This window comes from Girardinichthys multiradiatus, chromosome 12, assembly GCF_021462225.1.
Source record: "Girardinichthys multiradiatus isolate DD_20200921_A chromosome 12, DD_fGirMul_XY1, whole genome shotgun sequence".
Taxonomy (NCBI): domain Eukaryota; kingdom Metazoa; phylum Chordata; class Actinopteri; order Cyprinodontiformes; family Goodeidae; genus Girardinichthys; species Girardinichthys multiradiatus.
The window spans coordinates 1,335,582-1,360,275 of NC_061805.1; the positions used below are offsets into that span (position 1 = coordinate 1,335,582).

A 24,694-nucleotide genomic window follows, 5' to 3' on the forward strand; every position below is an offset into this window, starting at 1 on the left:
TCTCAATTTTGTGTCCATTTTAAACGTTTGACTTCGACTACTTTTCCTCCTGACACATTAGCTTTAATACCATTGATGGGAACATCAGGTGGAATACCTGAAATAATGGCACACAAATATCTTCTGCCATCAAGCACTTTTCCTCTCTTGTTCTCACCCAGAATTTTCCTCAAACTGAACGCTCTTTCTTTATGTCTGATTTCAGTACAAATGATTAACAAAGACCCATCCTACAGTACTTTCGCACATTTCATTTTTCCAACAAGAGTGATTATCTCTTTAGTAACCCTAACTGGGTTCCACTTATTAAACTATGCAGCCTCTTGACACAGCTTCAACACAACTTTGTGCTATTTATCTACATTTACTTCCTCCGCACTGGGAGGTATATCACAACATCAGAGTTGGACGATTTGGCTTGCTGTCTAGGCGTTTTCAGCTTGCGTCTAACTTTTTGAAAATGCCATATTCCATCTTATTTAAAAAAGAACATTTTTTTTTAAGCCTGGCCCTAATTCTCCGTCATACCTATGAACATAAGTGTGTGTGTGAATAAACAAGGTGAGGCATTAACGTAAATCCCTGTTGAAATGTGCTTTATGAAATAAAGTCCCTTTATTTGTATTAGTTCACGTTGCTGCCTTGCCTCCAGCAATATGGCGGACACACAGTTAAGTCTCAGCAGCGGGCGGACCCAGTCAAAGAGGCGTCTATGTATTAATGTCTATGGCCAAGTGTCTTCGAGTATCTTGTTCCAAAGCTCTCCTGAATCTTCTCCACAATAGTCACATTTTCCTGTATTGTTTCTGTATCTTGAACAATGTAGAATTGAGTCCTTTATGTCTGAATCTTAATCTTGTAATTAATCTTTCCTCTTTTCTGCTCCTTCTTCCAGTTCTTCCTTCTCCTACTATCTTTTTGATTCTATAAAACCATCTGCTTTTCCTTTCTTCATCCCACCTTTTTTGCCTCTCTCTTGATTTTCTGTCTAATGATATTTCTTGCCTCGGATCTACTAATATTAATTATAATATTTATACAATACATATATTATTATTATTATGACTGTGTCTGTGTCTGTGGGCAGGAGGCGGGGTCCACCCTGGACAGGTTGCTAATCCATCGCAGGGCAACACAGAGATATACAGGACAAACAACGACGCACACACTCGTTCACACCTAAGGGCAATTTAGAGAGACTAATTAACCTAACAGCCATGCCTTCAGATTGTAGGAGGAACCCGGAGTACCCGGTGAGAACCCACGCATCCACGGGGAGAACATGCAAACTCCATGTTGAAAAGACCCGGGAGTCGAACCCTTCTTGCTGTAAGGCAACAGAGCTACCAACTGCGCCACCGTGCACTGCTAACAATATTGCTAATAATTCTCCTGAATATACTGATAATCCATTTGTAATTCTTTTTCCTACTTTTATTTTAAAATCTGGTATTACAAATGCTATTAATATTTTTTCATCTGTTTTTGATGCTGTGTAAATCTGAACATATTGATAACTGTTTATATATTCTTGTATTATTCTTGGATCTAGAATACATTTTGGATCATTAATGTTATATCTACTATTGCTTCTTGTAATAGCCATGGTGGTATTACTGGTAAAGGTAATATTGACCTTATTTCAATATTATGTATTTGAAATTCTTCTGCTATTTTAGTGATACTCCAGCCAAAACTTCTAGTTTGTTTTTTTCTTTTTCCCAGCATGGTTTTCAAATATCACGAATGGGATGATCCGGATTATTGCCTTATAAATGTAGCCAATAATTTATTGCCATCTGTTTCCTTCTTATATCTAATGGCATCTCTCCCATCTCTACCTGGAGTGCTGCTATTGGAGCGGTTCTGATTGCTCCTGTACAGATTCTTAAAGCTTGATGTTGTATATTGTCCAATTTTACAAGATGTGTATTTGCTGCTGATCCATAAATTAAACTTCCATATTCAATATTTGATCTAATTAATCCTGTATAAATTCTTTGTAATGCTGTTCGATCTGCTCCCCGATCAATACAAGCCATACATCTCATAATGTTTAATATTGTTTTGCATTTATCTATAATTCTTTCTATATGTACTTTCAATATTATTTTTTATCAAACCATATGCATAAAAACTTCATACTTTTTACTTTTTCCAAAACCTGATTGTATAATTTTTGTTTTATATTTTCTCTTTTCCTTTTCTGTGTAAACATTATTACTTTTTTTCCACTGAGAATTGAAATCCCGATTGATATGCCCATTGCTCTATTCTAATAATCTCATCTTGTATTTTCTTTACGATAAGTTTGATATCACAACCTCTTTTCCATATAGCTCCATTATCTGCAAATAGTGAGCTACCAACTTCTTTACCAATTTTTTTAAATACATCATTATCTTTATAAAAAACAATAATGGACTTATAATACTTCATTGAGGAGTATCATTTTCTACTATATATTTACTTGATATTTCTTGACCAATTCTTACTTGTATTGTTCTAATTGATAAAAGGTTTTTAATCCATTTAAACATTTTTTCAGTTTAACCATTTTACTTAATTGAATTAATAATCCTTCAACCCACATCATGTCTTAAGCTTTTTCTATATCAAAAATACAGCTACTACATTTTCTTTGTTTATTTCTGCTCTCCTTATTTCATATTCTAAACATAATGCAGAGTCATTTGTGCTTCTCCCTTTTCGAAAAACATTTTGATATCTAGATATATATCCATTAATATTTAAATAATATGTTAATCTATCATTAATCCTTATTTCACATATATTTGATGTTAATGCTATCAGTCTATAATTTTCTGGTTTTGTTTGATCTTTTCCTGGTTTAACTATTGGAATAATTATTGCTTCCTTCCAGCTTTGTGGCAGCTCTCCTTCCTCCCAGACTTTATTGTATAATTCTAATATTTTTTCTCTTGCTTTGTCATTGAGATGTTCCATCATTGCATAGTAAATTTGATCTCTTCAGGTGATGTATTTTTTGTTTTGCTGGTTACAAAGTTCAACTCTCCGTTGATAAATGGCTCATTTATCAAATTATTTGTATCTACATTATTTTGCATTAAGTCTTTATATTTCAGTTTTGTGACTTCTCTACCCTTCTTTCAATCATCACTAATATTACTTGAACTGTAAATTGCACCAAATGTTTTAGCTAATATTTCAGCTTTTTCTTTATCTTCTATTATAGTTGTATTATCTATTTTTATTATAGGATATCCATATTCTCTTTTAATTTTCTTCTTATTTCCCTACAATATTACAAAGGTTTCTCCAATATTCTCTTTTTGCATTCTTAATGATCTTCCTCACCTTTGCTTGCTTTCCTTTGTACTCAATTCTGAGAAACTGGGTTACTTTTAGTACTTTAAATGCTTTATTTCATAGTTTTATTACTTCATTCCATTCTTTTGTCCACCATGGCACAATTTTTTTTATCATTATGACAGATTTCTTACCAGAATTAATATCAACTCCAGTCTTCTTCCCATTATTTAAACATACAAGATTTTTACCATCCAAAACTTCTTCTATTATTTTACGATTATAATCTATTTTCTCACTCCCCCATAACAAATGATGTGCATTAAAGTCTCCACACCAAATAATATAACCTTTTACATCTATCTCCTAAAGTTGAATTACTTCAAAGTTTTAACAAGGATTGTAAAAGCTAAAATACTTATTGCCTTCCCTTCAATCCATATCTCAATTGCTACATACTCAAGGTCCTTAATCAAAGAAAGACACCAAACTCAATTCCCTACCTTCCTATCAAATCTTACTGCAATATATCCATTTACTCTAAAATCCAACAAATGGTTCAACCATGTTTCCTGAATACAAATAATATCAGGTTTTTCTGCCTGATCATAAATAAACTGTTAAAATATTGACCATTTCACAAAAGACTCTTTGCATTCCACTGTGAAATTAAAATTGTGATGAATAATTTACCAAATTATCCTTCTTGAATTGCTTGACTACATAACACTCCCCTAACATCTTCCCACCAGATGTTATTCATATCTAAACTATGACATGCTGCCTTCACAATAATCGGAATCCTTTCTGTCTTAGATTTCACATCTGACGTTGCATTTATAACTCCTACAATACAAGTCACCATCTTCTTCTTCTCGTCCTCTATTTTCCTTCCAACCATTTCCATAACCTTTTTGATCACTTATTTCTCCCCTATCATAGATTTCTCATTCTGTTTCTCTTTTTCAACCATTTTACATGCTTCTGCATATGTTATTTTCTACATAACCTTCATTTACTGCACAACTATTTGCTGCTTCATCACTTCACATCCCCAAAAAGCAACACTATGCTGTCCTCCACATCTACAGCATTTTGGTTTTACTCCAACTCCACACTTTCCATATTCATGATCTCCAGAGCATCAGGCACATCTCCTTTTTTCTTTACACATTTTAGCAACATGTCCAAATTCCTGACAGCTGAAACATCTCACTGGTTCAGGCACAAACTCCCAAACACTAAACTGTATGAAGCCAAATAAATCCTCCTTTGGCACTTCTTTAGTTACAAACTCCACCAGCACAGTTTGCGTTTCAACTGTCTCTGGGCTTTTGTCATTCTTCTTGCTCCTTTTGCTTCTCTGTTTCTTTGCTTTAGATTTTCAACCAAATCATTCATATGTACATTTAAAGGTACTCCTACAATAACTCCTTTACTCCCATTATTTCTTCTCTCACCCACTCTTACAACTATTCTAACTTTAACTCTGTATAACCACCCAATTTTCCTTGCTTTTTGTACCTGAACTTACCTATTGCACCCAATAAGTAAATTTCCATATCTCAGTATCTTAGCAGCTTGACTTCTCCAACTTGAGCTTTAATTGTTTTTGTTAACTTAAGTGGATCAACTTTTTTTACTCCCTCTTCATCATCATATCTCACTTTAACGGTTATAGATTGTTTTTTGTAGCATATCTGCTCTTTCCAACAACTTTGTGAGTTGTTTAAAAGTTGTGTCTTTGTGGATAATAATACCTAAAAAAAGAAAAAAACCATAATGTTACGTGGAGAATATTTGTAATATCTGTGGCACATTGTCCCAAAGTAAGAGTTGTAGTATGATCAAGATGAGGTACTTTCTCTGTACTATGAACAGGGACGTGCACAGATATATGCTAGGTGGTGCTACACCACCTGTCGTTTTATCCTTTGGAGAAAAAAGTACCCTCCTGAAATCTTTTTTTTTTTTTACAGTGTATAGTGTGCGGCCCAAGGTAAAATTTCTGAATTTAAAGGCGTATAATACCAGTGCCCCACGTTTTGAAATTCTGCCCCCCCTTCGCCAACACACATACGTGTCCTGCCTCGTGTGTCTCTCAACGGAGACGGGCTGCGTGCAGAGCGGAGAGTTGGACCTGCGGTGGTCCAGCTTACCTCTTCTCTCCTCCGCCGTTGGATAGAGCCCTGCCCTGCAGACAGGCCGGCTAACCATCCAGGAAACAAACAAAACGAATATACTTGCTTCCTAAACTTCAGATGAAAAAGTTAAAACTTCACCTGCCACCATTTTATCTAAACAGAACAGGCCAATAAATGGCATACCTTTACCCGCTATGACTTCTATGGCCGCCACCAGGCGCCAGGAGAAAGTCTACAATTGAACTCAGATTAAATTAGAAGAAATAAATCAATTCAAATCTATCTCATAGATGTCGGTATTACATTTGCTATTATGGTCCATGATGACTTCTGTTTGACTCATGTTTTTTTTTATTGCAAATATGGCTAAATGAGCTGGTTAACATTACAATTCATACACAACTAAAATACCTTTAATAAAGTTCAGTAAATGTGGGGCATGTAGGCTAAGTTGTATTTTCTACTTCTGTGTGTGTAAAAATGATGATGTGATCAGAATATTTTATTTTCTAAATAGCAGACATCTTATCAGTTCTCAGGACTTGTCATCTCATTCATTTTTATTCTCTAAGAATAATTTCTGTCATATATCAAACTGGCTACATGCAGTGATATAAGATGATTCTTCTTATGATCATATTCTCTGATGTTGGTTTCATTTTGATTATAAAGATTTTATAACTCATTTTCTGGGTATAGTTGATTTACGCTGTAGAAAGGTCACTGGTTACTGAAGATAACTCATTTAGTGTGACCTACCTGGTAAATTTGGCTTTGCTACAACATAAGGTTATTTGGTGCAGAAGATATTTTGTGATAAAAGTACAGAATGATATAGTCAAGACAAACACGTTGTGCTCAGTGTGTAAAAAGAAAAAAAATGAAGGATAACGTAAGTTTCAAATTTGACTCAGGAAGTTCAGTTTGTGAATCAGTAATCTAACTTTAAATCAGTCTATGATCATTTTGTTGCCTTATTAATCTTAAGAATTTTGTGAAATGCATTCTTGTTTTGAGTTTTTTTTCCTGGGTGGTCATTTCCCTTCAACCCACAGGACAGTTTGTTTTGGGGGTGCTTAGTAATACATATAAATTATTTTCATGTTGGGCCTGTAATAAATCTCACACTACGAAGGCAACCGACAGCTCCATGTGCCGCACAAGGTGCCCTTTTTTTCCACTTGAGCACCTGCCCCCCAAAATGTCTGTGCACGCCACTGGCTATGAGTTTAATGGCACTACAACGTGCTATAGTGAATTTATTGCTTACTTTAATGATAAAACAAAGCCCATAATCCAAATGATTTAGGCTATAGTCTTTGGGTAATTCCTAAAACAGAATTTTCAAGTATTATTTTCCAATCCAAGAAATGTAGTATGAAAAACGTGATCACATACACATAAAATAATTTTGATGACAATACATTTCTCCTTGGTGACGCTATTGAATATTTCTCCATCATATTTTTCTGGTGTTGCAATTTGCAGACAGTCCCTGCGCATCTGAGGAGCAGCGAGTTCTAGTCTGCACAGAGGCCAATGCAAGTCTCCCAGCGCGGTGGTGGGCTCGTTTTGAGGAAAATATGATAGTAGCTTCCTGTGTGCCATGCTGTAGTTGCAGAGAAGTGTCGGTTTTGTAGAGGCAATGTTCCGCTGATGAGTTATTGATCCGGAAAAGCCGAATCTGTGAATATCTTTCTAACTTTACCGAAGTCCAATGCTGGCTGTGTCTCCGCATTCAAACAGTTTGTTGTGCTGAATTGACAGTAAGATCTCCCTAAAACGGAACAATAAAGAGTTTCACTCTCCTTTTAGCCACGTGTTTCCCACACAGCACCCACTGACAATAAATGGCTTCTGTTGTGCACCTAAACCATAACACCTACAGTATTTCTCACTGTTGTGCTGCATCTATTGTTCTTATGCACACATGCGGGTCAGTTTGGAGCCACAACATGTTCAAAGTAATGGGAACGAGCACACAAAGAAATCAGAATTCTATAAAATTCTGATTTGAGCTTTAAGACCTGCAGTGTGAACGTAGCCTGAGACACAGACCTATGCGCATTTTAATCTACAAGTGAAACTTTACATTTTACGTTTGATTGAGGTTGTTTCTATCTTTTTTTTAGGTGTGTTTCGTTTTGGTATGAGGCTAAATGTGATTCAGTTTTATCGTTCAGCTTTAAACCGTAAAAGCTCAAATTAATAAAACAAACATGCTCCTTCAGTGGGGTGGAAAACACTTTTACAAGTACCGAAACAAATTTACATTTCTTGAAAGTAGTCAGTGCTGGGGCCTCATGTATTAACGGTGCATAGGCAAAAAGCACCTTGTGGCGCAATGGTTCGCTCACAACTCAGAATGCATATGTTGTGTGAAAGTGTGCAGAAATCCACGCAAACTTACGGTGGCCGTGGGGTGCAAAACACTTTTACAAGTACTGAAACAAATTTACATTTCAGAAAACAAATTTACATTTCAGAAAAGAAATTTACATTTCAGAAAACACTTTTACATTTCAGAAAATCAACCAGAAAGGGAATGTACCAACGCCGAGGCTGACCCGGAAGTCAGCCTCAGGGCTGCATCCTTCGAAGGCCGTATTTGTAGGCCGATTACGTCACAGCGCGGCGACAAAGGCTGTCCCAATTCATGAAGCATTCCGAGCCAATGCTGCCGAGAAATGTGTCCTTATTTTGCCCGATTTGAAAGATGCGTCGTGAGTATCCTTCGCGGCCCATCATTTCCCATCATTCATTGCGGGTCGAAGCGGATTGGTCAAGCGGGGGAAGCCATGGCGGACCATAGCAACAAAAGCTGTGAGTAAATTGTGAAAAATTACACTTTCTGTGACACAAATTAACTTCTACAATGTTTTTAGTGCGGGAATATAACTATGTAGACGTGAAATATCTGCTTGATTTATCTAGACATCGCTTAATTTCAAATGTGCTCCGACGTGTTCGGAGTTTTCCGTTCCCGGCGTAGTAACCGGCTCGCCTCGCCAGACCTACCGGCGGTGAGGTGATCTAGCCCGGTAGAGATCTGACCGGACTATCGGCACTAAGCTCCCGCTGGCAGTCATCACAGTGAACGTTTAACACAAGTGATTTCTAACAGTTTATGTTATTATTTTTAATTGTTACTGAAAATCGATTTAATATTTCAGGTGATATTAAGGTTAACCAGAATAAATGGACAGTTTTATGTAATCTAACTGTATCGCTGGAGAGTGTGATTGAGAATAAATAAGCTTTTCAATATTAATTTTTAATGAAGAAATGTGCTATATGTTTTAAAAGTTTATTTATTATTCAGTTAGCATTATAATTTCTGATTCCAGGTACAATCCAGAGACAATCATGTTCAGGTAAAAAAGATGTTTGATTTAACTAGCCAATAAACAAAGAGATAGCAACTTTATGGCTAATGTATGTCTTTTATTTATATATATATATACATATATATAAACAACAACTTTAAATTTTAAGATAGATGGGAATTATAAAGTATTTGATCCCCTCTGGCTGTTCTTAGATAATTATATAATAATGCAGTGTTTTTGGTGTATTAGTATCTACTTGCTTTGATCACTTAAAATATCCAGAAGCATGCCTTAAAAATAATGTGTTTTTCCATCTCCATTTTTCCCTTTTCTAGACCAGACCCCTTTACTGCAGGATCAACCTGAGTGTCCCAGTCCTGAAACGCTTCTTCAACCAGGAGGACACCAGGCCTGATTTTCAGCTGAGCAGGGAGTCTCAGGCAGTGCTGCTTAATCTTTTGCACCAGGATAGGCAACATGGATGGTTGCTACTATTGAGACCTTAGTTTTTCTTTTCTGGCTGGCAAGTGGCACATCCTACAGAGTGGTCTGCAGAGTGTTTGGGATGCCTCGCTCTACTGTCCATTGTCCACAGAGTTACAGAGGAGATCGTGGCTATTCGTCACCAGGTCATCTACCTTCTAAAGACCCCTGAGGATTTAAGGCAGTGTCCCGTGAGTTTGTAGGGCTGGACGCCACAGAGCTTTTCTTAAAGCTGTGGGTGCAATTGACGGCTGCCATATCCACTTCAGGTGTCCAAGCATCCCTGATGGTCAGTGCTACAGGAACAGGAAACTCTTCCCTTCCATAATCCTGCAAGCAGTTTCTGAGAGCCATTTTATTGACACGTATGTGGGCTGGCCTGGGTCAGTGCATGACTCTAGGGTGCTCCGCCACAGCCCACTGTACAGTTTATCCTCCTCCAGAGCATTTTATCCTTGCTGATGGAGGATACCCATGCCTCCAATATCCACTCCCCCTCATCACTCCCTAGAAGAGGACAAGACAAGGTGTGGGAGCCCAGCGCTTTAACAGCCATCATTCCAAAAACACGCTCTATAATAGAGCGTTTTTGGAATGATGAAAACCAGATTCAGGGCCATCTTCCTGCAAGCGCTGGAGGTGCACCACACCTTTGTACCTCACGTACGTTTTGACCTAGATCCATTTTATATATACATTATACATAATATATACACATACACATATATGCACCCTCTTTTAAATTATTTTCAGGTCATAACAGCATGCGCCATCCTCCACAACATCTGCCTTGGTGCTGGGGATGTCATGGCCCCAGAGGATGACCCAGAGGAGGCTGTAGAAGAGGATGAGAGTGAGGTTTGGACTGAGGCAGTCAGTGTTGCTCTCTGGCGGGACCAGCTTTCAGCTGAGATGTCCGCTCTGGAGGAGGTACCACCAGAACATGACTACTGTGTCAGCCAAGTATAATATTATAGATGTGATTAATGTTTGAGGGGTATAACTAATTGTAATATTTTGTGAGCACCATCTTCTAATTCTGCATTTTTCCGATTACCTCTTAGTGAAGTGGCAGCCGTCAATTCAGCCAGTCCTTTAAACCCACTTGATGGACGATGACGTGGACAGCGGAGAGAGGAATCCCAAACATCTGCAGACCACCTGTGTGATGCTTCGCTCACCATCCAGAAAGACAAACCAAAGGTCTCAGTTGCAGCATCCATCCAAGTCTCTGACCTTGTGAGAGATTTAGCCACACCACCAGACTTTCTGTTCAGAAAGACATCTGCCTCTTTGTTCTCTTGAAGAGGTTTTTCCAGGAACTGGTCACTCAGGTTGATCCTGCTGTCTCCATTATAAATACTTGTACATAGTTTTATTTTATGCCTTTTGTCTTATAATCTTGATCTGTTTGAATGTTTTCTTCCCTCATTCTGTTTAAAATGCTGTTTGTATTTTTCATAATAATTTCTGTTTATAACTTTAAATGAAGTTGATGTATTGTTGGATCAAATGGAAATAACTAGTGACAAAAACAATTTAGAAATTTATTAGAACATCTTAAAACTTTAAGAAACAATCTGAACAAAACACATTTATTTATTTCTTTTATAGCACCTTATTTTGGTGCCATTCTTTCTAAGATGGAAAACAGTCTGTCCATTCTCTGTGTCCTCATGTCCTCCCTGATCAACTCCATCATCTCTGTCTCTCTTTCTTTTCTGACCCCTTCCTGCTGGCTCACTGTCTTCCTTCTCCATCTGGTTGACCACCGCTCCACTTGGCCCTGGAGTGTCCTCAGGGATGGAGGCAATTAGGACAGGAGGTGTTGTAGAAGACCTCTGTCCCAACACCTCATCCATAAAGACAAACCAGGTCCAAGTAGCAGCAGTGGGCTTTTCACTGACTCCCTCTCCTGACCCTGGATACTTACAATCCTAAAGTTAGAAGGAAGAAAAGAAGAGTTGACTAAACAGAGAAACCAACAAGACTTTTAGAAATATTTTTTATTTGTGTGACATGAGAACTTCTGAACAAACTTTATATTTCTTTTTCAAATTGTCCCACATTGTGTTGTCTTGCAAAGGGAGTGACCTTCCCCTGTTGGTCCATCTTCTCCAGAATTGTCCTAAACCGAAAGAAGTATGTTAATCACTGGATGGATATTTATGAAAGTTAGAAAGATAGGAGTTATTGAAACTGGACAGAAACTGACTGTAAAGAATGTAGTTATTGTACCTCCAAGCCACGATGGCTGAGTTTTTAGCTCCAGTAAAAAGGTGGTGGTTCTCACCCCTGAGCTTCATTAACTGACCCGTCTGCTGCTTTGTACCTAAAAAAATATAAAAATACCCCAAAAAAAACATCTTGCTTAATATCAGAGCAAAAATAAAGCCTTTTTTAATTTTACATTTTTCTTAATTTGAAGAAAATATTAAAATATTTCTATGCAAATATCTAAAACAAGCTCTTTCAAACTTTTAACTTCTTTACTGAGATTCATTTACATTTGGAGGTTTATTCCTCGTCGGGTTTACCTGGAATCAGAAATTATAATGCTAACTGAATTATAAATAAACTTTTAAAACATATAGCACATTTCTTCATTAAAAATTCTTATTGTAAAGCTTATTTATTCTCAATCACACTCTCCAGCAATACAGTTAGATTACATAAAACTGTCCATTTATTCTGGTTAACCTTAATATCACCTGAAATATTAAATCGATTTTCAGTAACAATTAAAATAATAACATAAACTGTTAGAAATCACTTGTGTTAAACGTTCACTGTGATGACTGCCAGCGGGAGCTTAGTGCCGATAGTCCGGTCAGATCTCTACCGGGCTAGCTCGCCTCACCGCCGGTAGGTCTGGCGAGGCGAGCCGGTTACTACGCCGGGAACGGAAAACTCCGAACACGTCGGAGCACATTTGAAATTAAGCGATGTCTAGATAAATCAAGCAGATATTTCACGTCTACATAGTTATATTCCCGCACTAAAAACATTGTAGAAGTTAATTTGTGTCACAGAAAGTGTAATTTTCCACACTTTACTCACAGCTTTTGTTGCTATGGTCCGCCATGGCTTCCCCTGCTTGACCAATCCGCTTCGACCCGCAATGAATGATGGGAAATGATGGGCCGCGAAGGATACTCATGACCCATCCTCCAAATCGGGCAAAATAAGGACACATTTCTCGGCAGCATTTGCTCGGAATGATTCATGAATTGGGACAGCCTTCGTCGCCGCGCTGTAACGTAATCGGCCTACAAATACGGCCTTCGAAGGATGCAGCCCTGAGGCTGACTTCCGGGTCAGCCTCGGCGTTGGTACATTCCCTTTCCGGTTGATTTTCTGAAATGTAAATTTGTTTCAGTACTTGTAAAAGTGTTTTGCACCCCATGGCCACCGTAAGTTTGCGTGGATTTCTGCACACTTTCACACAACATATGCATTCTGAGTTGTGAGCGAACCATTGCGCCACAAGGTGCTTTTTGTCTATGCACCGTTAATACATGAGGCCCCAGCACTGACTACTTTCAAGTAATCACATTCATTTCTTGTAAATAAATATTGTAATTTCTCACATATCGTTCATTCTTATGTTGAACTACTATTCTCTTTAAAGATAACTGTGTTGAATGTTTAGTGTTGACCATAAAACTATTAACATATGTTGAATGAATCCAATTTCAGCTCAGGAACGGCAGACCTAAACAAATTCAACTTGCTTATCCATCAAACTTTGAGCACGTTCCAAAAAAACTTTATATGATGTCAAACCAGACGAAGCAAGTAACCACACTTCTTAATACTCAAATATTTTGTAAGTGCAGGTTGGTCTGACTTGCTCAACATTCAACACTATTGCTCAGCCTTGCCATGAAGAATGGCTTCTAATCATATGAGGCAAACAAAAAGAAACAATTGAAAGCGAAGACACATGGCAAAGCTGGAGGGAAATCTAAAAAAGAACAAATGCACTAAAGGATGGAAAGAATGACTTAACACAGAGCTGCTACGGTAGAGGGAAAAACTATCAGTGTTGAACCAAGAATAAAATGAGGAACCTGAGTAAACAAGAACAGTTTATAAAGCAAAGGAAACCAAAACCTCAACACAAAGCCCAAAGACATACGGAAACCAACTAGTGTAAGTGTGCCAAACATATTCTCTGCTTAGACGGTACAAGAATTGATTGTGTAGCTTCAGGGCACAGCCCGGTCAAAAATCCCCGAACATGAAATTGGCCTTTTTACAGGAGTGTTCCTCCATCATGCTGTTGTGTTCTGATTTATGTACTTTCAGAAAACAGATTTAAATAAATACTGAACTTTTACCCCTGGAGCTAAACTGCTGGTTGCAATAGTTCTTTTGTGGTCTGTGTTTTCACAAGTCATCTAACTGAGGACCCCATCCATCTCCAGAGCCGCAAGAACAGGAAGGGTAATAGCAGATGTATGAAGGCAACACAAGATAAATTAGTAATGTTCTAGTGTGCCACTCATTCTGAAAAAGAGCTGGTGCTCGAGCCGTTTCACAAGTCTTTTACAAATCGTGAGAGTGGGTGGCTGAATATGAAACTGAACACACCCTCACATACAGAGCTATAAATATGTCTTATCTTCTTCTAAATGTCTTCCAATATTTGCTTTTTTTGTTCAATTTTCCAGATCATAAATACATAAATTTTAATATTAGATAAAGATAATAAGTAAATACAAAAGTTTCCGAAGTAAGTTAATTTATTAAGGGTAGTTCTCCCAACCAACCTGGCCCTATGTGAAAATGTAACTTCCCCTTAAACCTAATGACTTTGGATGAGGGACAAAGCCTTTTCATACAACTATATATGATAAGATGATTTCTAGATAAATCCCACTTATTTGAGTACAGCAGTGCAAAAAATATTCTCATAATGTCATTTTGTTTGTACGGTAAGAATCCAAATGCATACAGGATCATAGTAAGATAGAGGAAATGAGGAAAATAAAATGTCCAAAAGCCACAAAAAAATCCCAACTGGAGAAGCAGTGGGGAAAACAGTAGTGGGGATAAAACATATGCCACAGGCAGGAACCAAAAAACCTGGGATGACGACACCAGGACCAGTCATTGGGTAACAGAAGAATCCAACAATGAACGAGAGGATTCTGATAAACAGAGGAAATACTAACATGTATGAGGAATCAGTAAAACGAAAACTCAAAACAAAATTCTATACCTGGCAAAAGAGAAACACGAGGAAAAGAAAAAAGAATGCCAGAAAAAAAATATGAGTACGCACTAAGTCTGCTAAGTCTAAGAAATCACAGAATACAAAATAATACAAAACTAAGAAAGATTGTGACATTCAGGGAAGTGACCACAGATAGAGGACGGAAAAACACAAGAAACTGGGTGGGTGAAGCAAGAGATGAGTCAAAAAGTTACTGTGGGCAGGATTTCCTTTACATTTCAAGACAACTTACTCATGGCAAGGTGCCTGATGCCATCTCCGAAAGGTAGGCAGCATTTTCTCCTCTGAAGTCCTGATTGTATTTACCAGCAAAAATTAATTGCAGATTAATGATAAAAGCTGTTGCGCTGTGTGTCTGCTTTAAATTTCTCAGGACTTTAGTTAGTTTCATTTTACAACTGGTCTCCATTGCAACCTGAATGATAACATGAATAGAATTCAACACAGAATGATGCAACAGATAATAAACAGTGTATAGTTCAAAATAACCATGATCAGCTTTGTTTCCTCTATTTGGTGGTATCAATACTTTAAATTCTGCTCCATTTTTGCAGTCGATCAAAGCTTGTGAGGAACATACATCCATCTGATGCATACCTAGGTTGAGAATGGACAGAGCACAAACTGGAGAACACAGCCATTTGTTTTGTGAAACATGTCTTTTGGTTGTGTCAGTTCTGTCTGTTATTGACCTGCCATTGTTGTTAGGTGTGGAAGTTCCTTAAATTGAAACAGGCTACTCTGTTTTTATGCATCAATGGATGTTCTGCATGTTAAATTATAATATCTCTGATCTACCCTTCCTTCCTTCCTTTTAAGTGTTTCTTGCCAGGAGCCTGTGACCTTTTGACCTGGATCACACCCAGCAGCCATGGAAGCATGTGGGTCCAGACGACTGTGCCTCTTCTTCCTCCTCCTCCTCCTCTTCAGCTTCCTCTCATCACTAATTTATCAGATCTTGTTAATCCAGACATTCCATATGCAGCAGTACCTTACACCTGGTTCTCAGAGGAATGTCAGCATCTTGCTGTGGCACTGGCCATTCGGGCATTCTTACAGTCTCAGTGGGGACAAATGTCTTGAAATGACTGGTATCAGCAACTGTTCCCTCACTGATGACAGGTCTACCTACCTAACTGCAGATGTGGTTGTGTTCCACCACTATGAGTTGAGCAACCGTGCGTCGGCTCTCCTCTTGCATCTGCCTCGCCCAACAGCTCAGCGCTGGGTGTGGCTGTCCATGGAGCCTCCAATCAACAATGCCAACGTCAAGCAGTTCAATGGTGTCTTTAACTGGACGATGAGCTACAGGCATGATGCAGATATACCTATTCCTTATGGAAAAACCCTTCCAGGAGCTGGAAAACAAGGTTTCCAACGTTTTTCAGACCGTTCCTGCTTTGCCAGCTGGGTGGTCAGCAAATACAAGCCCAACCAGACTCGCAATGACGTTTACCAAAGTCTGAAAAAGTACATCCCCATCCAGGTATATGGAGCGTGGAACAAGAAGCCACTCCCAGACGATAGGTTGCTGCCCACCATCTCAAACTGCCTATTTTACCTGTCTTTTGAAAACTCAGAGGCAAAAGACTATATCAGTGAGAAGATGTGGAGGAATGCGTTTCAAGCAGGGGCTGTTCCAGTGGTTCTTGGCCCTCGTAGGGCCACCTATGAGGCTGTGGCTCCTCCACATTCCTTCATCCATGTGGCTGATTTTAAAAGTGTAGCAGAACTAGCTGCTTACCTGTATGAAGTGGCTGCAGACAAGCAAGCCTATGAGGAGTATTTCAAGTGGCACCAGACTCACAGGATTAAAACCTACACTGACTGGAGAGAACGGCTCTGTCAGATCTGCCTTAAGTACCCCAGTTTACCCTCCAAAAACGTCTACCAGGATCTGGAGGGCTGGGTAAACAGCTGACATTCCTCAAACTTCTGGCTGAAAATGTGCAAAGATTATGTAAAGATACATGTTTACATAGGCTGCAAAGCTGAACTTCCTTGGTCAGCCTCACAGACCTGGTAAACAGTACAGAGCTAAAACAGATCTCAGTGGTTGACTGAGTAAGTTATGTAAAAATCCAGAACAAAGAAGCTGTTTAAAGACACAGGTTTCCTTTAACTGAATTAGTTGAGCAGATAAATCATTGAAATCTCTTTTTAAATTATTATATCCAAACCTGATCTAGCAGATGAAAACTGTGATCCTATCTCAATATGGCTGAAGCTAAATGTGCACCACCTTAATTTTTAATTCATTCTAAAACCGTAAAGAGAAAAAGATGAAATTGGTCCGAGGGACCATTCAGTTATGGTCTCTGTGCCAGCACATATCATCATAAGAAATTTATTTAGTATTATGTCTTCAGTACAGGGCCATAACCAGGACCAGAACCAGTTCTACAGGGACATTGGCCCCTGTTGGCCCCTCTCTAGAACCGCCCATGCTGGACAACCAGAAACTTTTTAAGCTTTAAGAAACTAAACCACACCATTCAACTTCACCAACATCATCAAATAAATTTAGATTATTTAGTAGCCTGCAAGGTGCTTTGGAAAAAAGGTAAACTGATGCAATTCAAAAACAGCAACATGCAATACAAGATTTACATTAAATCTTACTGTTTCTGTTTGACCACAATAGCTGCATGTTCCTGTCTGATGTTTTCCTATTTGGGACAGAGATCTGTTAAAGGTGCATAGCGCAAGTTTTTAAGTTAAATATTATTTTCTTTCCCATACATGCCCTTCCAATTGCCAGACATGTAAAATGAGTTACCTTCTATTTACCGCAGTTGTCCATACAGGCTAGATTAGTCAGTCCAATAGAGAGGGATTTGGTTCGAATTCTCAGGGCGTGTCCGTGGGTGTGTCGTGCTTCACACTCCCTGCTACTACTATGTTGAGAGTTTCAGCCACTATGACACTTTAGCGAGAGAACACGGGCGGGTGGCTGTTTTAGAAATAAATACCAGCCACAAGCACATCTTAAACCCCACCACAGACTCCACACCAGGAGATCTGCCCTGAGAATGAAAATGTATTATATACATTGAACTAAACAAATGATAACAAAAGTTATAGTGAAATATTTACATTATTGACCAACTAAAAGGGTAGCTACGTTTTTCCCCTAAACAAATGTATGACTATTGACTCGATATGAAAAATTCCCGTACAAACTAAAATATTTCCATATAATATTAGATAGTGAAATAATGCTTCTAACTTTCTTACCTCAGAAGACATTACGCCTCTAAAGAACCAACTGAAGTCGCAGCGGCAGATAACAGCTTTTTTCTCGTCTTTGCGTGTCTGGTGTCATTTAAACTTGTTGCCAGAGGGGGCAGACGTCGGCAAAAATCATGGATCTGAAGGCCTGAATGAGCAATCCTCGGGCGACTCATCACTGCCTCCTCTCTCCGGCTTCCATCCGCCTATTACCCCTCACATTCCCTTGTATCTAATACAGATGATGATTTCCTGAATCACTGATTTTCCCTCAGCTTTGCTCAATGGGATGTTAATGTTAGTGTCATCCAACATAAGGGCCTGTTTCACTTCCACCAATGCCTACATGAGCAGTGATCCAAAACTCCTGTAGATAGACTCATGATTCTCCCAACAATCCTCCATCACAGCCCTTACCAGATGATCATCATTATGCTCCTGGAGATTAATCCAATATAGAAAAATGTATTTTAGTCTTCGTAACCTCAGCAGAAGGTCTCCAGCCTCAACCAGCCAAGTTTCTTGAATACATACAAGATGAGGTTTGACTATGAATTCTGCAAGGAATTTCTTAAATTCTTGACCATTACTTCACAGACTTCTCGCATTCCACTGGAATATAATTAACATGAAAGTAAAGGTTCTCCACTCCATGCTTGTGATTGAGAAGTAAACTGAGTTATTTAAATTCTCCCTAACAGATTCCCAGCTTATACTTTTAATGTAAAGATGTTTATGTGCCACCGTTACAATTATTTGGATTTTTTTTTCAGTTTTCCTTTCTGTTTGGGCTGTGCAATTTTTCACTTCTACCGTGAAAAGGACAAAGTCCTCCTTCTCCATGAGTAGGGTATCCTCTTTGACCTTGGTGCATCCTTGACAAACTGAATTGCGTGCCTCTACATCTGCTGCCTTCTTTGTCTGTGCCAGTGTCCAAACCTGTACCTTTTTAGTCGCTTCCGTATATGTGATCCCATTCTCAATTTTAACTGTCTGCACTTCAACAGTAGCAACACTTCAAAGTACCTCCTCTCACATTTTCCATACTCATGATACCCAGAACACCTCCCGCACCTCTGCTGCCCTTCACAGATTGCTGCAACATTGTCCAAACTTTTGACATTGGAAGTATTAAAGTAGTAGAGAAATAAACTGCTCATATAGCCAACAAAGACTTTATCTGGTAACGTCCTTTCTTCAAACTTTAACATGATAGAATAACTCTCTCTTGTTTCTCAATTTTGTGTCCATTTTAAACGTTTGACTTCGACTACTTTTCCTCCTGACACATTAGCTTTAATACCATTGATGGGAACATCAGGTGGAATACCTGAAATAATGGCACACAAATATCTTCTGCCATCAAGCACTTTTCCTCTCTTGTTCTCACCCAGAATTTTCCTCAAACTGAACGCTCTTTCTTTATGTCTGATTTCAGTACAAATGATTAACAAAGACCCATCCTACAGTACTTTCGCACATTTCATTTTTCCAACAAGAGTGATTATCTCTTTAGTAACCCTAACTGGGTTCCACTTATTAAACTATGCAGCCTCTTGACACAGCTTCAACACAACTTTGTGCTATTTATCTACATTTACTTCCTCCGCACTGGGAGGTATATCACAACATCAGAGTTGGACGATTTGGCTTGCTGTCTAGGCGTTTTCAGCTTGCGTCTAACTTTTTGAAAATGCCATATTCCATCTTATTTAAAAAAGAACATTTTTTTTTAAGCCTGGCCCTAATTCTCCGTCATACCTATGAACATAAGTGTGTGTGTGAATAAACAAGGTGAGGCATTAACGTAAATCCCTGTTGAAATGTGCTTTATGAAATAAAGTCCCTTTATTTGTATTAGTTCACGTTGCTGCCTTGCCTCCAGCAATATGGCGGACACACAGTTAAGTCTCAGCAGCGGGCGGACCCAGTCAAAGAGGCGTCTATGTATTAATGTCTATGGCCAAGTGTCTTCGAGTATCTTGTTCCAAAGCTCTCCTGAATCTTCTCCACAATAGTCACATTTTCCTGTATTGTTTCTGTATCTTGAACAATGTAGAATTGAGTCCTTTATGTCTGAATCTTAATCTTGTAATTAATCTTTCCTCTTTTCTGCTCCTTCTTCCAGTTCTTCCTTCTCCTACTATCTTTTTGATTCTATAAAACCATCTGCTTTTCCTTTCTTCATCCCACCTTTTTTGCCTCTCTCTTGATTTTCTGTCTAATGATATTTCTTGCCTCGGATCTACTAATATTAATTATAATATTTATACAATACATATATTATTATTATTATGACTGTGTCTGTGTCTGTGGGCAGGAGGCGGGGTCCACCCTGGACAGGTTGCTAATCCATCGCAGGGCAACACAGAGATATACAGGACAAACAACGACGCACACACTCGTTCACACCTAAGGGCAATTTAGAGAGACTAATTAACCTAACAGCCATGCCTTCAGATTGTAGGAGGAACCCGGAGTACCCGGTGAGAACCCACGCATCCACGGGGAGAACATGCAAACTCCATGTTGAAAAGACCCGGGAGTCGAACCCTTCTTGCTGTAAGGCAACAGAGCTACCAACTGCGCCACCGTGCACTGCTAACAATATTGCTAATAATTCTCCTGAATATACTGATAATCCATTTGTAATTCTTTTTCCTACTTTTATTTTAAAATCTGGTATTACAAATGCTATTAATATTTTTTCATCTGTTTTTGATGCTGTGTAAATCTGAACATATTGATAACTGTTTATATATTCTTGTATTATTCTTGGATCTAGAATACATTTTGGATCATTAATGTTATATCTACTATTGCTTCTTGTAATAGCCATGGTGGTATTACTGGTAAAGGTAATATTGACCTTATTTCAATATTATGTATTTGAAATTCTTCTGCTATTTTAGTGATACTCCAGCCAAAACTTCTAGTTTGTTTTTTTCTTTTTCCCAGCATGGTTTTCAAATATCACGAATGGGATGATCCGGATTATTGCCTTATAAATGTAGCCAATAATTTATTGCCATCTGTTTCCTTCTTATATCTAATGGCATCTCTCCCATCTCTACCTGGAGTGCTGCTATTGGAGCGGTTCTGATTGCTCCTGTACAGATTCTTAAAGCTTGATGTTGTATATTGTCCAATTTTACAAGATGTGTATTTGCTGCTGATCCATAAATTAAACTTCCATATTCAATATTTGATCTAATTAATCCTGTATAAATTCTTTGTAATGCTGTTCGATCTGCTCCCCGATCAATACAAGCCATACATCTCATAATGTTTAATATTGTTTTGCATTTATCTATAATTCTTTCTATATGTACTTTCAATATTATTTTTTATCAAACCATATGCATAAAAACTTCATACTTTTTACTTTTTCCAAAACCTGATTGTATAATTTTTGTTTTATATTTTCTCTTTTCCTTTTCTGTGTAAACATTATTACTTTTTTTCCACTGAGAATTGAAATCCCGATTGATATGCCCATTGCTCTATTCTAATAATCTCATCTTGTATTTTCTTTACGATAAGTTTGATATCACAACCTCTTTTCCATATAGCTCCATTATCTGCAAATAGTGAGCTACCAACTTCTTTACCAATTTTTTTAAATACATCATTATCTTTATAAAAAACAATAATGGACTTATAATACTTCATTGAGGAGTATCATTTTCTACTATATATTTACTTGATATTTCTTGACCAATTCTTACTTGTATTGTTCTAATTGATAAAAGGTTTTTAATCCATTTAAACATTTTTTCAGTTTAACCATTTTACTTAATTGAATTAATAATCCTTCAACCCACATCATGTCTTAAGCTTTTTCTATATCAAAAATACAGCTACTACATTTTCTTTGTTTATTTCTGCTCTCCTTATTTCATATTCTAAACATAATGCAGAGTCATTTGTGCTTCTCCCTTTTCGAAAAACATTTTGATATCTAGATATATATCCATTAATATTTAAATAATATGTTAATCTATCATTAATCCTTATTTCACATATATTTGATGTTAATGCTATCAGTCTATAATTTTCTGGTTTTGTTTGATCTTTTCCTGGTTTAACTATTGGAATAATTATTGCTTCCTTCCAGCTTTGTGGCAGCTCTCCTTCCTCCCAGACTTTATTGTATAATTCTAATATTTTTTCTCTTGCTTTGTCATTGAGATGTTCCATCATTGCATAGTAAATTTGATCTCTTCAGGTGATGTATTTTTTGTTTTGCTGGTTACAAAGTTCAACTCTCCGTTGATAAATGGCTCATTTATCAAATTATTTGTATCTACATTATTTGCATTAAGTCTTTATATTTCAGTTTTGTGACTTCTCTACCCTTCTTTCAATCATCACTAATATTACTTGAACTGTAAATTGCACCAAATGTTTTAGCTAATATTTCAGCTTTTTCTTTATCTTCTATTATAGTTGTATTATCTATTTTTATTATAGGATATCCATATTCTCTTTTAATTTTCTTCTTATTTCCCTACAATATTACAAAGGTTTCTCCAATATTCTCTTTTTGCATTCTTAATGATCTTCCTCACCTTTGCTTGCTTTCCTTTGTACTCAATTCTGAGAAACTGGGTTACTTTTTAGTACTTTAAATGCTTTATTTCATAGTTTTATTACTTCATTCCATTCTTTTGTCCACCATGGCACAATTTTTTTTATCATTATGACAGATTTCTTACCAGAATTAATATCAACTCCAGTCTTCTTCCCATTATTTAAACATACAAGATTTTTACCATCCAAAACTTCTTCTATTATTTTACGATTATAATCTATTTTCTCACTCCCCCATAACAAATGATGTGCATTAAAGTCTCCACACCAAATAATATAACCTTTTACATCTATCTCCTAAAGTTGAATTACTTCAAAGTTTTAACAAGGATTGTAAAAGCTAAAATACTTATTGCCTTCCCTTCAATCCATATCTCAATTGCTACATACTCAAGGTCCTTAATCAAAGAAAGACACCAAACTCAATTCCCTACCTTCCTATCAAATCTTACTGCAATATATCCATTTACTCTAAAATCCAACAAATGGTTCAACCATGTTTCCTGAATACAAATAATATCAGGTTTTTCTGCCTGATCATAAATAAACTGTTAAAATATTGACCATTTCACAAAAGACTCTTTGCATTCCACTGTGAAATTAAAATTGTGATGAATAATTTACCAAATTATCCTTCTTGAATTGCTTGACTACATAACACTCCCCTAACATCTTCCCACCAGATGTTATTCATATCTAAACTATGACATGCTGCCTTCACAATAATCGGAATCCTTTCTGTCTTAGATTTCACATCTGACGTTGCATTTATAACTCCTACAATACAAGTCACCATCTTCTTCTTCTCGTCCTCTATTTTCCTTCCAACCATTTCCATAACCTTTTTGATCACTTATTTCTCCCCTATCATAGATTTCTCATTCTGTTTCTCTTTTTCAACCATTTTACATGCTTCTGCATATGTTATTTTCTACATAACCTTCATTTACTGCACAACTATTTGCTGCTTCATCACTTCACATCCCCAAAAAGCAACACTATGCTGTCCTCCACATCTACAGCATTTTGGTTTTACTCCAACTCCACACTTTCCATATTCATGATCTCCAGAGCATCAGGCACATCTCCTTTTTTCTTTACACATTTTAGCAACATGTCCAAATTCCTGACAGCTGAAACATCTCACTGGTTCAGGCACAAACTCCCAAACACTAAACTGTATGAAGCCAAATAAATCCTCCTTTGGCACTTCTTTAGTTACAAACTCCACCAGCACAGTTTGCGTTTCAACTGTCTCTGGGCTTTTGTCATTCTTCTTGCTCCTTTTGCTTCTCTGTTTCTTTGCTTTAGATTTTCAACCAAATCATTCATATGTACATTTAAAGGTACTCCTACAATAACTCCTTTACTCCCATTATTTCTTCTCTCACCCACTCTTACAACTATTCTAACTTTAACTCTGTATAACCACCCAATTTTCCTTGCTTTTTGTACCTGAACTTACCTATTGCACCCAATAAGTAAATTTCCATATCTCAGTATCTTAGCAGCTTGACTTCTCCAACTTGAGCTTTAATTGTTTTTGTTAACTTAAGTGGATCAACTTTTTTTACTCCCTCTTCATCATCATATCTCACTTTAACGGTTATAGATTGTTTTTTGTAGCATATCTGCTCTTTCCAACAACTTTGTGAGTTGTTTAAAAGTTGTGTCTTTGTGGATAATAATACCTAAAAAAAGAAAAAAACCATAATGTTACGTGGAGAATATTTGTAATATCTGTGGCACATTGTCCCAAAGTAAGAGTTGTAGTATGATCAAGATGAGGTACTTTCTCTGTACTATGAACAGGGACGTGCACAGATATATGCTAGGTGGTGCTACACCACCTGTCGTTTTATCCTTTGGAGAAAAAAGTACCCTCCTGAAATCTTTTTTTTTTTTTACAGTGTATAGTGTGCGGCCCAAGGTAAAATTTCTGAATTTAAAGGCGTATAATACCAGTGCCCCACGTTTTGAAATTCTGCCCCCCCTTCGCCAACACACATACGTGTCCTGCCTCGTGTGTCTCTCAACGGAGACGGGCTGCGTGCAGAGCGGAGAGTTGGACCTGCGGTGGTCCAGCTTACCTCTTCTCTCCTCCGCCGTTGGATAGAGCCCTGCCCTGCAGACAGGCCGGCTAACCATCCAGGAAACAAACAAAACGAATATACTTGCTTCCTAAACTTCAGATGAAAAAGTTAAAACTTCACCTGCCACCATTTTATCTAAACAGAACAGGCCAATAAATGGCATACCTTTACCCGCTATGACTTCTATGGCCGCCACCAGGCGCCAGGAGAAAGTCTACAATTGAACTCAGATTAAATTAGAAGAAATAAATCAATTCAAATCTATCTCATAGATGTCGGTATTACATT

The 24,694-nt window shown here is 37.6% G+C and overlaps 1 protein-coding gene across 1 annotated transcript; it reads left to right on the plus strand.

Moving 5' to 3' along the window:
- The first annotated feature begins 14,661 nt into the window (after window positions 1-14,661).
- Window positions 14,662-17,099, plus strand: LOC124878169 (alpha-(1,3)-fucosyltransferase 7-like). The gene is made up of 2 exons (XM_047381999.1): window positions 14,662-14,754; window positions 15,309-17,099. The coding sequence occupies exon 2, from the start codon at window positions 15,361-15,363 to the stop codon at window positions 16,408-16,410; it is 1,050 nt and encodes a 349-aa protein (XP_047237955.1). The 5' UTR covers window positions 14,662-14,754; window positions 15,309-15,360; the 3' UTR covers window positions 16,411-17,099.
- Window positions 17,100-24,694: the final 7,595 nt, after the last annotated feature.